Here is a 12,446-nt window from a genome sequence, read left to right on the forward strand (position 1 = left end):
GGTTTACATAACACCTTAGAATGGGTTAAAGTCTGTTATTAAGTCCAATTCAAAATCTGTAGCAAGACCTTTAAAGCCTTGCTTAGACAGGTTTCATCCACTCAGACTAAGCTTGAGCTGTTTTGCAAAGATAAATGCACAACAAAGCGTCTCTAGATGACACATTCACCACATGTAGTGATAAACTCATGTCCTTTCCAGTCATGCTTAACAAATATGTGGTACTTTATGTTTTATGTCTCATAAAAAAAACATTCAGTTTGTGGATGCCATGTGAAATGGTTTAACAGATATTAATACTTGCACAGTAAAATTAACATGCGCTAATTCTGCCAACATTTTACCTGTTAGTTTATGTTTCTCACGTCGCATTCACAGATGTTGGTTTCCATCTTCCCACCCACATGTGCCACCACAGACCGCACCGCTCGGCTCACTGAGCTCTATCAGCCCTGGCCACTCACACTGGCCATCCTTTGGGAAGCCACAGAGGTCAGGCAGCTGTTCACATAACCAACCCAGGAGAGGCAGTTTTGTGCTCAGGAGAGGAATGATAGTACTCGGGCTGCATAGCCAGGAATGAGATTGGGGAGGAGAAGGGAAGCTCAGTCTTCAGCTGTCATAACATCGCTTCACCTCCAAGGCAGATCCGAAACAGAAATTAATTCGGAAAATAACAGAAACGTGGATTGATTAGAAATTAAGCTGAAGTGCATCAAACTATGCTTTGAAGATTAAATGCACTTCTCCTGCAGAACGCATCTCTCCCCTCCCCAAAGCACACTCACACCTTGTGCCACTTCTTCCCACCTCTGCCTCTTCAGCTCATTAGCTGCAGCGTTTTTGCTCAGACCCACAGAGAAGAAAACAACAAGAACCAGCAATTAGACTGCTTTGGTCTAACAACACTAACATGGATTATTGTCTCAGATTCAGTGTTGCAAGGAAATAGGGAGCTCTTGCTGTGCTGCAGATGTGTAGGAGTAATTCAGGATGCTGTCAAATTAAATAAAATACCTAATTTGCAAAAACAATCCATGTCTGTGTAGTCCCAAGTCCAACCAGTGATGCTCTGTTTGTCCTGTCAGGAAGCATTTACTGGCCTTGAACAGCATGGATTTCCAAATGTGTTCAGAGTGGTATTCAAATGAATCATTGTTGTTCTTGTCTGAAGCTAACAAAATGACTGAACAAAGCACACAAAACCCATTTAATCAGTGATGGAATAGAAAATGTGATTTAAAAAAGAATTCTCTTCTTTGCCGTATAAATTTTTTTCTCGAAGAATCCTAGTTTTATGTTTTGTTTTATTCAAAAATGTCTACCTATAAATCTTTATTCATATTTCCCCCCTTCAAAAATGTAAGTCAGAGAATCAATGAAGTCTTTGAGTAGTTTAGGTTTTCTTCCAACTGATTCGTTTTCAATTAAACTTTTTGTTTGTAAACATTTACTATCAAAGTTAATCAGTGTTCATATAAAAAGGGTAAAAAGGGTTAAAAAGGAAGGGGAAAAAATCAGAGTACCTCAATATGCCGACTGATTATCTGAGATCGATGACTAGAAAAATTATTTTATGTCGTACCATAACAAATGTCATCCTGTAGAGCTTCAGTATCTCTCCTGGATATCTCTTTGGGACAATAAGGGTCAGATGAGACAATTATTGAACTTCTTTGCAACAAGCACTTCAGATTTATTGGGAAACAAAGAATGAATATGTGAAAAAGGCACCTCACTCTCACCAGCTTTCTGGTGAGCATGAGGTGCTCACTTGACCACTGAGCTAGTAATTTATTTAGAGCTTTTTTTTTACACACTTTTACCAGGGAAACCACAAAATGTGCTCGGACCTGAACAGTTGAATAAAACTGTCTTTTAGAAATAAAATGTTAAATATTTTTAAAGACATTGAATTGAGCCAATGTAATCTGTGCATTTCAAATATCAGCAAAAGAAAGATTCTTATGTTCTTCAAAATGACACAGCCTGTTAATAATGAACTGAACTATGCATGCTTTACTCAGTATCCACAGAACAGATTGTGCTTCTGCACCACATCACTGGATACATCACTCAGGAAGAGACAAGGAAACCCCCACCTGCTGTTTGGAGAACAACACATCTCTCCTCTTGTGGACTTCCCCGATAAGAACCTCTGTTTCTCTGACACTAAAGTTGCTTTTCTTTTACTTTTCAGATGCTTTAACTGCAGGAAATCTAGTTAGAAGCAAAGGAAGGGGGGCAAACCTCACAAATATACAAGAAGAAACTGAGAGGAGGTGATACAATAAGGTAAAAGACGACAAACAAAAGGAGGAATAGATGGAGAGATTAAAAGACAGGGAGGAAAGAAAGAGAAATCGAGAGATGACATATAAAAGTGAGATCTCAAGGTGCGTGGGTGCTAGCAATAAATGTTAGCAAGTGTCTAGCAGAGGAGCTTCAGTTTCAAAAGTATTGCAGTTTTCATCCGAGAAGACTTCCTCTGTGACTCAAGCCGACTATGTGAAGTTTTCCACCTCCCGGGAGATGGATGCCAGCTGTTCCACTAGACGCTGTCTCTGTGTGAGTGTGTGTGAGAATTGGAGTTAAGAAAATACCAGCTGGAAAGAAGCAAGCTAAGGGAGGAAATCACAGCAGGGAGGCCAGGAAAGTGCACCATCTATAGGTATTTCTTTCTTCACGCTTCATTCAGAAAGGTTCCTTCTATTGCCTTCATAAGGTTCTGATTTGATGTGGAAACAGACACGTAGAGTATATTATGGCAAGGCTGGCGGGGTGCTGCGCCTTTATATCCTGATCTGTGCTGTTGCCAGGTGAGTTGAAAGTTGTGGCAGACCGACAGGATTCAGCAGTTTACCTGGGAGTCAGACAGGAAGAGTAAACTGAGGGTTGGATAGCTTTTAAATAGACAATATGCCAAAGGTATTTAACTGAAGAAATTCAGTCTGAAAAGTGAAATTCAATAATTACTGACCAGACTGGTGGTAGCAAAGTGTTGAATGTGGACAATGTAACTGATTATTTTGAGTGGAAAAAATCTCAAACGTAGAAAATCTTTTACCTAGATTTCTTTGCATAAACCACTCTTAATTAGCTTTACTACTTGCAAAAGCTTCTCGTACTTTTCACATTTTAATGTGTTAAATTGTTATTTGAATTTCTTTCAAGATTAAAATTGAAAGATTGAAGAATAAATAGCATCTTGAAGTACATCTTACATATCAGACAGGTCAGGTAGGCGTCACATCAAATCTGTGGAAGAAGGTATTTTGGCCCGATGCGACCAAACTTTAACATTTTTCTATCAAAGTGTAAAAGACTATATTTTGCTAAAAAAAAAAAAACTCATACAACTCTGAACATGTGACGCCCACCATGAAATATGGTGGCAGAATCATGCTGTGGGAACACTGTCAGGTGGGAAAGGGAAGTGGGAGGAGTAGATTGGAAGAAGGTTAGCACAACATACAGGGATATACTAAAAGATAACCTGCTACAAAAACTTAAAAAAAAAGGCAGAAAAAAAAAAGCCCCTACCATAGAGATGGATTAGTTCACACGTGTTATATTAGATATATTGGAATGGTTAAAGTTCAAACATAAAAGTAACTGAGAATATGTGGCAAAAATTAAAGTTCAGTAACAATTATATATTCAAGCTGACAGTATTTGACCTACTTGGCAAAGACAAAAGGACAATTCTTTTAGCCTCTTGATGTCCAAAACTACTAGAGACACAACCAGTTAGAGGACTGTTACAGCTGTAACTGCAACGAGGTGATTTTTCCCCCCTAATTTTTAGTTTGATCAACTGAATACCTTTACATGCCACACTTTCATAATAATAAAAAACTGGATAAAAGCAAAAATAATAAATATTATGATTTAATGTTACAACTATCATGAGTGCAACTGCCTTCTGCGAGATGTATAGCATGTCAAATAATATTCTGTAGGATTCGCTTTCTATATTGAGAAGACAATCAATTAATTAAATGGCTAAATAATAATAATGGATGCATACGTCTAAACCAGAGGAGAACAACAATCATAACCTGCAACAGTCTTAGATAATAAGATCCTGTTTATTTGTAATTATTTATTTGTGATATGTGAAATAAAAATGTCCCCTTACTATGCAAAGAGACAAACTAACCACATCACTGAGATATAATTCCAGTTGCTTTTCAGGTCGGTCGGATACTAGCAATTCTGAGGCTCAAGTTGGCCACCAACCACGGAGAATACACCAAACCGTTATTTTTTTGTTTAAATAATTAAAAAAATAAAAAAATAAAAATAATAATAAAAAAACTATACTTAACTTTATTAATTGTCACTTCCGGGTTTTGTTTAGTTTTTTTTTAAACATCCTGCGACAGACTGGCGACCTGTCCCGGCTGTACCCCTCCTCTCGCCCGGAACGTTAGCTGGAGACAGACACCAGCACCTCCCGACCCCATTAGGGACAAAGGTGTTAGAAAATGGATTGATGGACGGACAGACGGACGGACGGATGGACACTAAAGCATATAGATTAAGAAAGTTAGACTGACTGAGAGCATATCATTTGTGTAAACTTCATGTCATATTTATTGGATTTTATTAAGAAATTAATCAAAAAATCTTACGCCTAACGATTTTACTTCTTATTTACAACATTCTTGAAAGTACATGAAGGCAACTATATTAACTCACTGTTTCAGACGCTCTTATTGGCCAATCCTGAACCGCTCCCACTTCTGACGACATTTATGCTCTTCCGGGTGAATGTAGCGGTGTCAAAGAAGCAACGTAAACAGAAAGGTCGGCTTAATTATTATCTGCTTTGGTTTACCAGTTCCAACATTTCTTCATCTGTATCTCTCCGCGACCCCAAACCCTTAAATACAATACAATTAAGTTTGTTTATGCTGGGACGCCATGCTAACGGTAGCTTCTTGTGATCAGCGGGAAGTTTTGCAGGAGTTAAGATGACTCGGGGGGGAAGGAAGTGAGCAGGCATGGGCTCTGTCCGCTGGGGTTTCCGCTGCGGGTCGTGGACACCGAGCAGGTCCGAATGGTTGTTTGCTGCTCGGTGTGTCCAGCAAGAAGAGAAGGACAGGATCGGACAGTTTGTCTTCGCTAAGGATGCTAAGTCAGCGATGGTGAGTTTGATCTGCAATGTTTACCCACCTTCTGCAGCTGTCATTCCAGTCAGTATGCATGAACGGAAGTTAATTTGTAGACTTATCAACTTCTACACTCTCATTGAGTTAGGAAAATGCATCCTAACTAAATAGAGACCAGGAACTTCAAAGATAAATGTGCAGGTGCTGTGATAAAGGTTTGAGATCATCCGAGGAAGTTCAGTAATGTGTTCAAAACCTCCTTTGAAACAGGTATCCTAACAACTTTAGACTGATTTAATGATTGACAAAAATCTGAAGGGTCTTCAATTTCCAGGATGACATTAAACAGTGTCATAAAAAATTGCTGCTTCTTATTCTCGAAGCTCACCATGTTTTTATGCTATTGAGAAACAGCTGGCGACTTGAATAATCTATCAGGTTATAATGTTAAACATATGTGCCCACAGGCTGGCCGGCTGTTGCTCAGGAAATTTGTTTGTGAGATGATGGGAATCCCCTGGTCACAGATCAGATTAAACAGATCCCCTCGAGGGAAACCATATCTAGCTGCCCCTCTCCAGGTAAAAACTTTTTTTTCACTTAAGGCTAAGTGTCTTCTCATGCTTCTTTTTTTTACTCTGTCGTTTCTGTTTGAAACCCATTATTAGGGACTCCTGACAATGTGAAATGAATATCTATCCAGGTCAGAACTTGATTTTTGGGCTGCACTACCAAGTCGTAATAAATAAATAACTATTAAATTATGTTTTTTTTTGTTTTTTTGTTTTATTTTCTCTGTATGATAATCACTTATACATGTGTCAGTCCTCTAAATAAATTCCAAATTATTTGCACTAGACTTGCAATTTGTTTTATGACTTAGATTGTGATTGCTCAAGGATCACTGCTGTAACTTTGGGTCACATTTAGCCCATCTAGACATCCCCAGTGCTGCATACACAAGCATCACAATGTTCTGCCTGTTGGAACATTATTTGTATATTAAGCTCTCCTTTGTCTTCATTTTCATGTGGAGCTTCACCTGTCAAGACAAACTAATTCAACCAGCAACCTCTTTTTTTTTTATGCATTTGAAAACGACGCAGGTCACTACTGGTTCTGATCCACCCTGGAGTTTCAACATCTCCCACCAAGGCGACTATGCTGTGCTTGCTGCACAGCAGGGGGCGCAGGTTGGAGTAGATGTGATGAAGACCACAATGCCAGGTGAAGGCTGAGGCTTACACGTGAGCTTTATTGATACACAAAGGCAAATATGAGAGTTTTACATTTTTTATTAAATGTTTCAATGCAACTATAAAGTTAGTGTCATAAGAGATTCAGAATAATGAATCCATTTCTACAGCTGATGGTGTTGAACTTTTTCATTATCTGGCCCTAGATTAGATTTGTAGTTTCTCAAGTTTTCCACAAGGTGTCGCTGTTGTCTAACGAAAGTATTCATAGGATAAGCGATTTTAAAATGTAGGTCCAAGCTTGTGTGTTCAGTCACCACAATCAAATGTGCATTGTGATAATTTAGGGGGTGACTTGCTTTTGCATATTATTTTCCATCTACTCACTTTTTTCCTCCCCTCATGTCTGCGTCTTCGTGTCTCCGTCTCCTGCAGGTAGCAACTCCATCCCGGAGTTTTTCCGCATCATGACTCGTCAGTTCACAGCGCACGAATGGAGCACCATCCAATCAGCGGGCTCGGAGCGCCAGCAGCTTGCCGCGTTCTACCGCCACTGGGTAACCATGGCAACCATACTACCCTGTCATCACACTGCATTGCTGCCGGGCGCCACAAGCGGTGGTGTGTGTGTGTGTGTGTGTGTGTGCGTGTGAGAGAGAGAAAGATTTGTACATTTTTCACGTTGACGCTTGACCTCCTTCTGACTCAAATTTCACCTCCACTTTTCCTCCCTTCCTCTAATCTCCCGTTTGTCAGCATCTCGTTATGTCCTCGTCACAACACTCAGCTTTGTTTCCTGTCTTCCATTTCTTCTTCAGAGACACGAACGCACACACAGATGGCCGCTGTAAGCAAGTGCTGAGCTAAGTAAAGATGCTGCGAGAATGAGAGGGCGGCTCAGAGACGTCAAGCTCTGATATCACCACCACACTGTTGACTAATGGCAGAGCTCAACGGTTGCCATAGTGATTAGTCCTGTAATGGTGTTATTGTGGCTTATTGGCCATGGAGCATGGCTGGTTTTGGCTGGGCGCACACGTAAAGACATAAAGCCCCTCTTTTGTATGCACGCCTTTTAACATGTTTGCATGGATTCTTCTGTTGGAGTTCGAACCACAGAGACACGCTCGCTCTCCGCGCTCAGACCGTCACTCTCAGCTTTATTCACACAAGCAAAACATCTTCTTTATCTGTGCACGTTAACTAATCACGTTTCCTCTTGATTTTTGTCACCAAGACCCTGAAGGAGAGCTTCATCAAGGCCATCGGCACAGGTCTGGGTTTCAACCTGCAGAGGGCAGAGTTTCACCTGTCGCCCGAGCTGCTCACACAGGGCACAGTGCTGCGCCAGACCAAGATGCATCTGGATGAGGAACCAGAGGATTTGTGGATATTTGAAGTAAGTTGGATTCAGAGAACATCTGAATGTCTTTCCACCAGGAAGGGATTCTGAAGTTAACCCATCAAATATATACAAGTCCCAAAAGGATTTGTTGCATTTAGAGGAAGGGTATAGTACGTTTACTGACATGGAAGCAAACCCCTCCTCTATGCTACCTGTTTGTGGTCCCTGCTGATAGTTCAAGTGGCTGTCCAAATCCACTTAATGACTTGTATTTACCACTAACTATTTTGATATGTTGGTTTTTTTTCTTTGCCGCACTTTAAACTGGTGCCTGTCGGTTATAAATATGAAATCTGCTCAATTTCGTGTGTATTTGTTTTTAATTTTAAAATGGTATGCTCTGGTTTGTGACAGCCAGAATGTCCCTCGTGGCTCTGCAGGGATTTGCAGCCTGTTTGTTTTTGACACTTTACAGTCACCCATTTCGCAGCAATTGCTGTTTATCATTAAAAAGTCATGGAGGAGAGGCAGGCTGGGTCTTTCACAGTCAATCACAGAGCTAACACATGGAGACAGATGGCTATTTTCACTCACTCTTGCAGGGAATTTCAAACCCTGTGCTGATGCGTCTGTCGCTGTGCTCCTGCAGGAGAGTCTGCTGGACGCTGACCACCACGTTGCCGTTGCACTCGGACCAGCAGACGAGGCCGGCACCACAGTAAGGACACATAGCTTTGATGACTGAGTAGCTGCTCTACTTTATGTGACATTTCCGACTGAATATACATCTGAGGCCATCTTTGAGAAAATAAAAAAAAAAGAAGTGTGAGTAAAAGACAAAGTAACATCTGTGTTTAGGTGAAAATCTGCTTTTTATCCACCACACAACACCTGGTTAAATACAGTGGTGGCATCAGTATCCTGTGCCTCCCTGGTGGTTACAGGTGTTGACCGCCCTGCTGTTAATTCTTTACATTTATCTCTTTGTCAAGAGAAATGCAGCTATTCTTCAGGACGCAGAGAACAGGGATGTTTGACCATTTATCTTCGTAAAACATCGCTGCCTCATCCAGAGACTAGTTGATATGGACTGAACAGTGATTGACTGCTTGGCTAACGAGTACTGTTTTTATTTAGTCACATATTTTGCAGCTCAAGAGGCAAAGAGTGAAAGGATGGATGATGAAACATTTTCAGTTTACTACTAGATATTTATGTGAAAGGTCCTGGTATTTAGAAAAAAACGTTATGACACCATGCTGTGTCATAAAGTTTTTAGAGCCTTTAGAAGAGAAAACTAGCCAACAGATTCTCAACCATGCTTAGCAGATGCTTTTTCACGTAGCTTTTGTTTCACGTCTGACCTACCCTGAGTGTTCACTGTGGAAAAGCTCAATCTTATTTTCACTTGGCCAGAAGACATGGCTTTTGTTGAGGGTGAGAAATTGTCATTTTTCTACCCGTTTCAGAAGGCCAGTTTTAGGAGACAGAAATATCAGATGTGACTCAGTGGTTTGGATAAATAAGAGCCAGCTGGGTCAGACCAGACAGGACGATCTGACAGCTGTTAAGCTACTGGCCCACTTATCTGTTCGTACTCTCACACACAACCATGTAAACGGAGACTATGGTTCCCTTGGTGCATATTGTTCCGAACAGTGTTCAGACAATTTAAATTATTAATAAAGTGGATTATATGCATTGCATCAGTAACGTGTCTATTCGGGACGTGTAATCTCGTTGACACGTCATTGTTCTGAATAAAACCGAGTCTGGATTTTAACACATCGTCTGTTCCTGCCTGGGCCCGGACCTTGTTCCTCAGCACCAGCTTCCTGCTTTGAGCTTTCTAAAGAAGAACCAGCTGAATTTATTTTAAAGGCATTTCTACAGCAACCAATAATTGTGCCACCATTTCTTAACTTATATTTCTCACTAAATAAATATACTCAAATAAATAGGAGCATTTTTCTAAGTCAAATAGTTCATTCTGCTACTAAATAAATATATATATATATATATATATATATATATATATATATATATATATATATATATATATATATATATATATATATATATATATATATATATATTTCCAAGCTTTTGACACACCTCTACCTGGGGTGCTAAGAAATTTGTCCTCCCCTTATTTTGTATTTTAAAAAAATAGAAAGAACGAAAGAAAAGTGACTCTTGAGGGCCACTGCAATAAGCTGACACATTTTTCCCCACAGCTCTTACATGCTCACTGCTGATACACTTAGTTGCCATGGAAACCGTGTCCTGGTGGACCACATGGCTCCCTCTTCACTGTTGGCAGCCACATCTTTACCAGTCTGAAATTATTTATTAAAGAAGAATATCAAATATTTAATTTATATTCAATCCTCTCATGAAATGAGTCATTTGTGATTTTAAACTCTTAGTCAGACACTTCTGTCTCAAGGAGGCTGAATGAGTTCTAATGTTAGACTTCTTACAAATAATAAGTCCTGAACTTAATGAATCATGAGAGTCGGGACTATAAAGGTTAAAAGAAAACCTCTTGTCCTTCTTGTGTCGTCCTCGCAGCCTCTTCCTCCTCCCGCCGCGTTCACGCTGCTGTCGTTCGGCGAACTCGTTGCCTCGGCCTCGCCGCTGACAGAGGAAGACGCTGCCTACTGGGAAACCTTCAGCATGAAGGCCGAGGCTCCGCAGAGACAGAGGGATACATAGATATCTGGCTGACAACCTGTCTCACGCTGACATTCAACTGCCCAACACACACACACACACACACACACAAACCTTTCAGAAGTGCCAAAGAGGAAACACAAGTTCACTGACATTGAAGCTGCTTTCTTATTCCACACAAGTCCAGTCAAGTGCTGTCAAGTTTCTTTGCAGACCTAAAAATCTGAAGTTTGCCTCCAAGGAATCGGCACCGTCTATCTTTGGAACTCTGCCGAAGAAGGAACGTCTTTCAACTCGCAGAAGCTGTTCAACTTTTCATGCTGTTCGGATTTGCGCTGTGCTTTACTTCCAGTATTTTTTTTCCAGCATGGTGAGGATCTTTCTTGAAGAGCCTTATTGATATTTGATAGATAAGTGGAAGATAAAAGCATGAACTTCGACCAAGGCAAATTATGGCATAGAAGCGTAGATAATTACATTTCTGACATCTGAACTCACAGATGAAATATATGTTTCTACAGGATACACAAATTTATTTTCCAAAGTGGTCTAAGTGTTATTATTTTATTAATCAATTTCTTTTCCGTGACTCTCATGATACAGTATGTTCGTTTGTCAAAATCCGGGCTACAATGTTGCATTCAATTATAAAATAACAATGTTAATAACTATGAGTGAGACATTTCTTTCCCTCACTAAGACTCTGGATAATATTGATGTAAAATTTCAGTAGAAATACAAAAACACTTCTGCCTTCTTACTTTTGTGCATTTACAGATTACAGTCTCCTTTATTGGCATTCTCTAGGCTTTTTCAGGCAGTTCCTTGCAAAATCTGGAGAGAGGTGGAGTGGATGTGTTGTTGAGGTTTGTTCCTAACTGAACATTTACTGCAAATACAGACATGAAATCTTTATTTCATGCCTTTATCTACTAAAGACATGAAATAAATCGTACTAAATCCACCTTAGCTTTTATATTTGTGACGCTGCCACCGCAGTGTTTTCCTAACTGCATAATTGCTTCTTTATGTTCTGAAAACGGATGCTAAGATAATAAAAAAAAGTTCATCAAGACAAAGACAAGAACAGTAGAATCATTCCCCATTAGCAAATCACCCACAGCCACTACAGCTTCCTTTTGGAAGGAGCCCCCTTCCCCCTCAGCAGTCTGGGGCCAGAGCATCTGGGTTTCACAACTAATGAGAAAAAATGCAAAAATGTGCACGATAATTCTCTGTCTTCCTGGAGGAATTGCTGCAGCCCCTGATCTCGTAATTCCAAAGCGAACGAGGCTGTAAACTTTTCCTCAAACCTTCTTGTGTACTAAAGCCTCCTGATTTTGATCACAAATTTCAAATCTGTTTTCAGCGCAGTAACTTCCCTGCAGAACTGTCAATACTTTAGCATAGTGGCGTGTTAGGTGATCGAGATGGGACAAGAACTTAAAAGACGAAAACAGCAACAGCAGTCCTTGCCTGCAGCTGTGGTGAGTTTGTCTCTTTTTGTCTAAAAAAAAAAAAAAAAAAAAAACTTGCTTTCTCTGCAGAAGAGAGGATGAGCAGAGGCAGGAGGGTCAGACAGGAGTCAAAGAGGCTCCTTTTTCTCGTGTCAGGTTTAGTGTAACACCACAGAAATAGACTCTTCTTCTTCTTCTTCTTCTTCCCCAGGTGTGGGCTGGAGGCAGGAACTCTTTCAGCATCAGTGTAGCCTGAGGCTCGCTCCGCTGGTGAAGATGATTGATGTTTTTTCTCTAATGGAAGAGTATTCGGTGCCACAAACGCTTAGAGAGATCATATTGTCGAAATGAATTCAAAATCATGTATGTGCGCTTGCAACATGATCAAAATTGCGGCAAAAATATTGTTTATGACAGAAAGAAATGCTTCTAACAGAGGCGTGTTTTTCCTGTTGGTCCCACGAGCCACACTTTGTTTAATTAGTGAGAGCAACACATTCACACAAATCCTCTTTTTCAAGTATGCAATAATATTTGTCTCGACGCACAAGTGTTCTTAAAATAAGCCGCAGCCTAACGATGACTCCAATTAGAGCCTTGATTTTATATACAACTAAGTTTCCTTTAATTAGTTTTTGGTGCAAAGCGATGTGTG

General features: G+C 40.1%; 1 protein-coding gene across 2 annotated transcripts; it reads left to right on the top strand.

The window, feature by feature from the left end:
• The first annotated feature begins 4,720 nt into the window (after nt 1–4,720).
• aasdhppt (aminoadipate-semialdehyde dehydrogenase-phosphopantetheinyl transferase) lies at nt 4,721–11,837 on the top strand. Of its 2 annotated transcripts, XM_044120187.1 has the most exons (8): nt 4,727–4,812; nt 4,957–5,153; nt 5,585–5,698; nt 6,224–6,344; nt 6,749–6,870; nt 7,551–7,712; nt 8,308–8,376; nt 10,233–11,835. In XM_044120187.1, exons 2-8 carry the CDS (start codon nt 5,010–5,012, stop codon nt 10,374–10,376), a joined length of 876 nt encoding a protein of 291 aa, XP_043976122.1. In that variant the 5' UTR covers nt 4,727–4,812; nt 4,957–5,009; the 3' UTR covers nt 10,377–11,835. The 2 variants fall into 2 exon arrangements, with proteins under 2 accessions (XP_043976123.1, XP_043976122.1); XM_044120188.1 differs by having other exon boundaries at nt 4,721–5,153; nt 8,261–8,376; nt 10,233–11,837.
• The last annotated feature ends 609 nt before the right edge of the window (nt 11,838–12,446 follow it).

This window comes from Gambusia affinis, linkage group LG06 (assembly GCF_019740435.1).
Source record: "Gambusia affinis linkage group LG06, SWU_Gaff_1.0, whole genome shotgun sequence".
NCBI lineage: Eukaryota > Metazoa > Chordata > Actinopteri > Cyprinodontiformes > Poeciliidae > Gambusia > Gambusia affinis.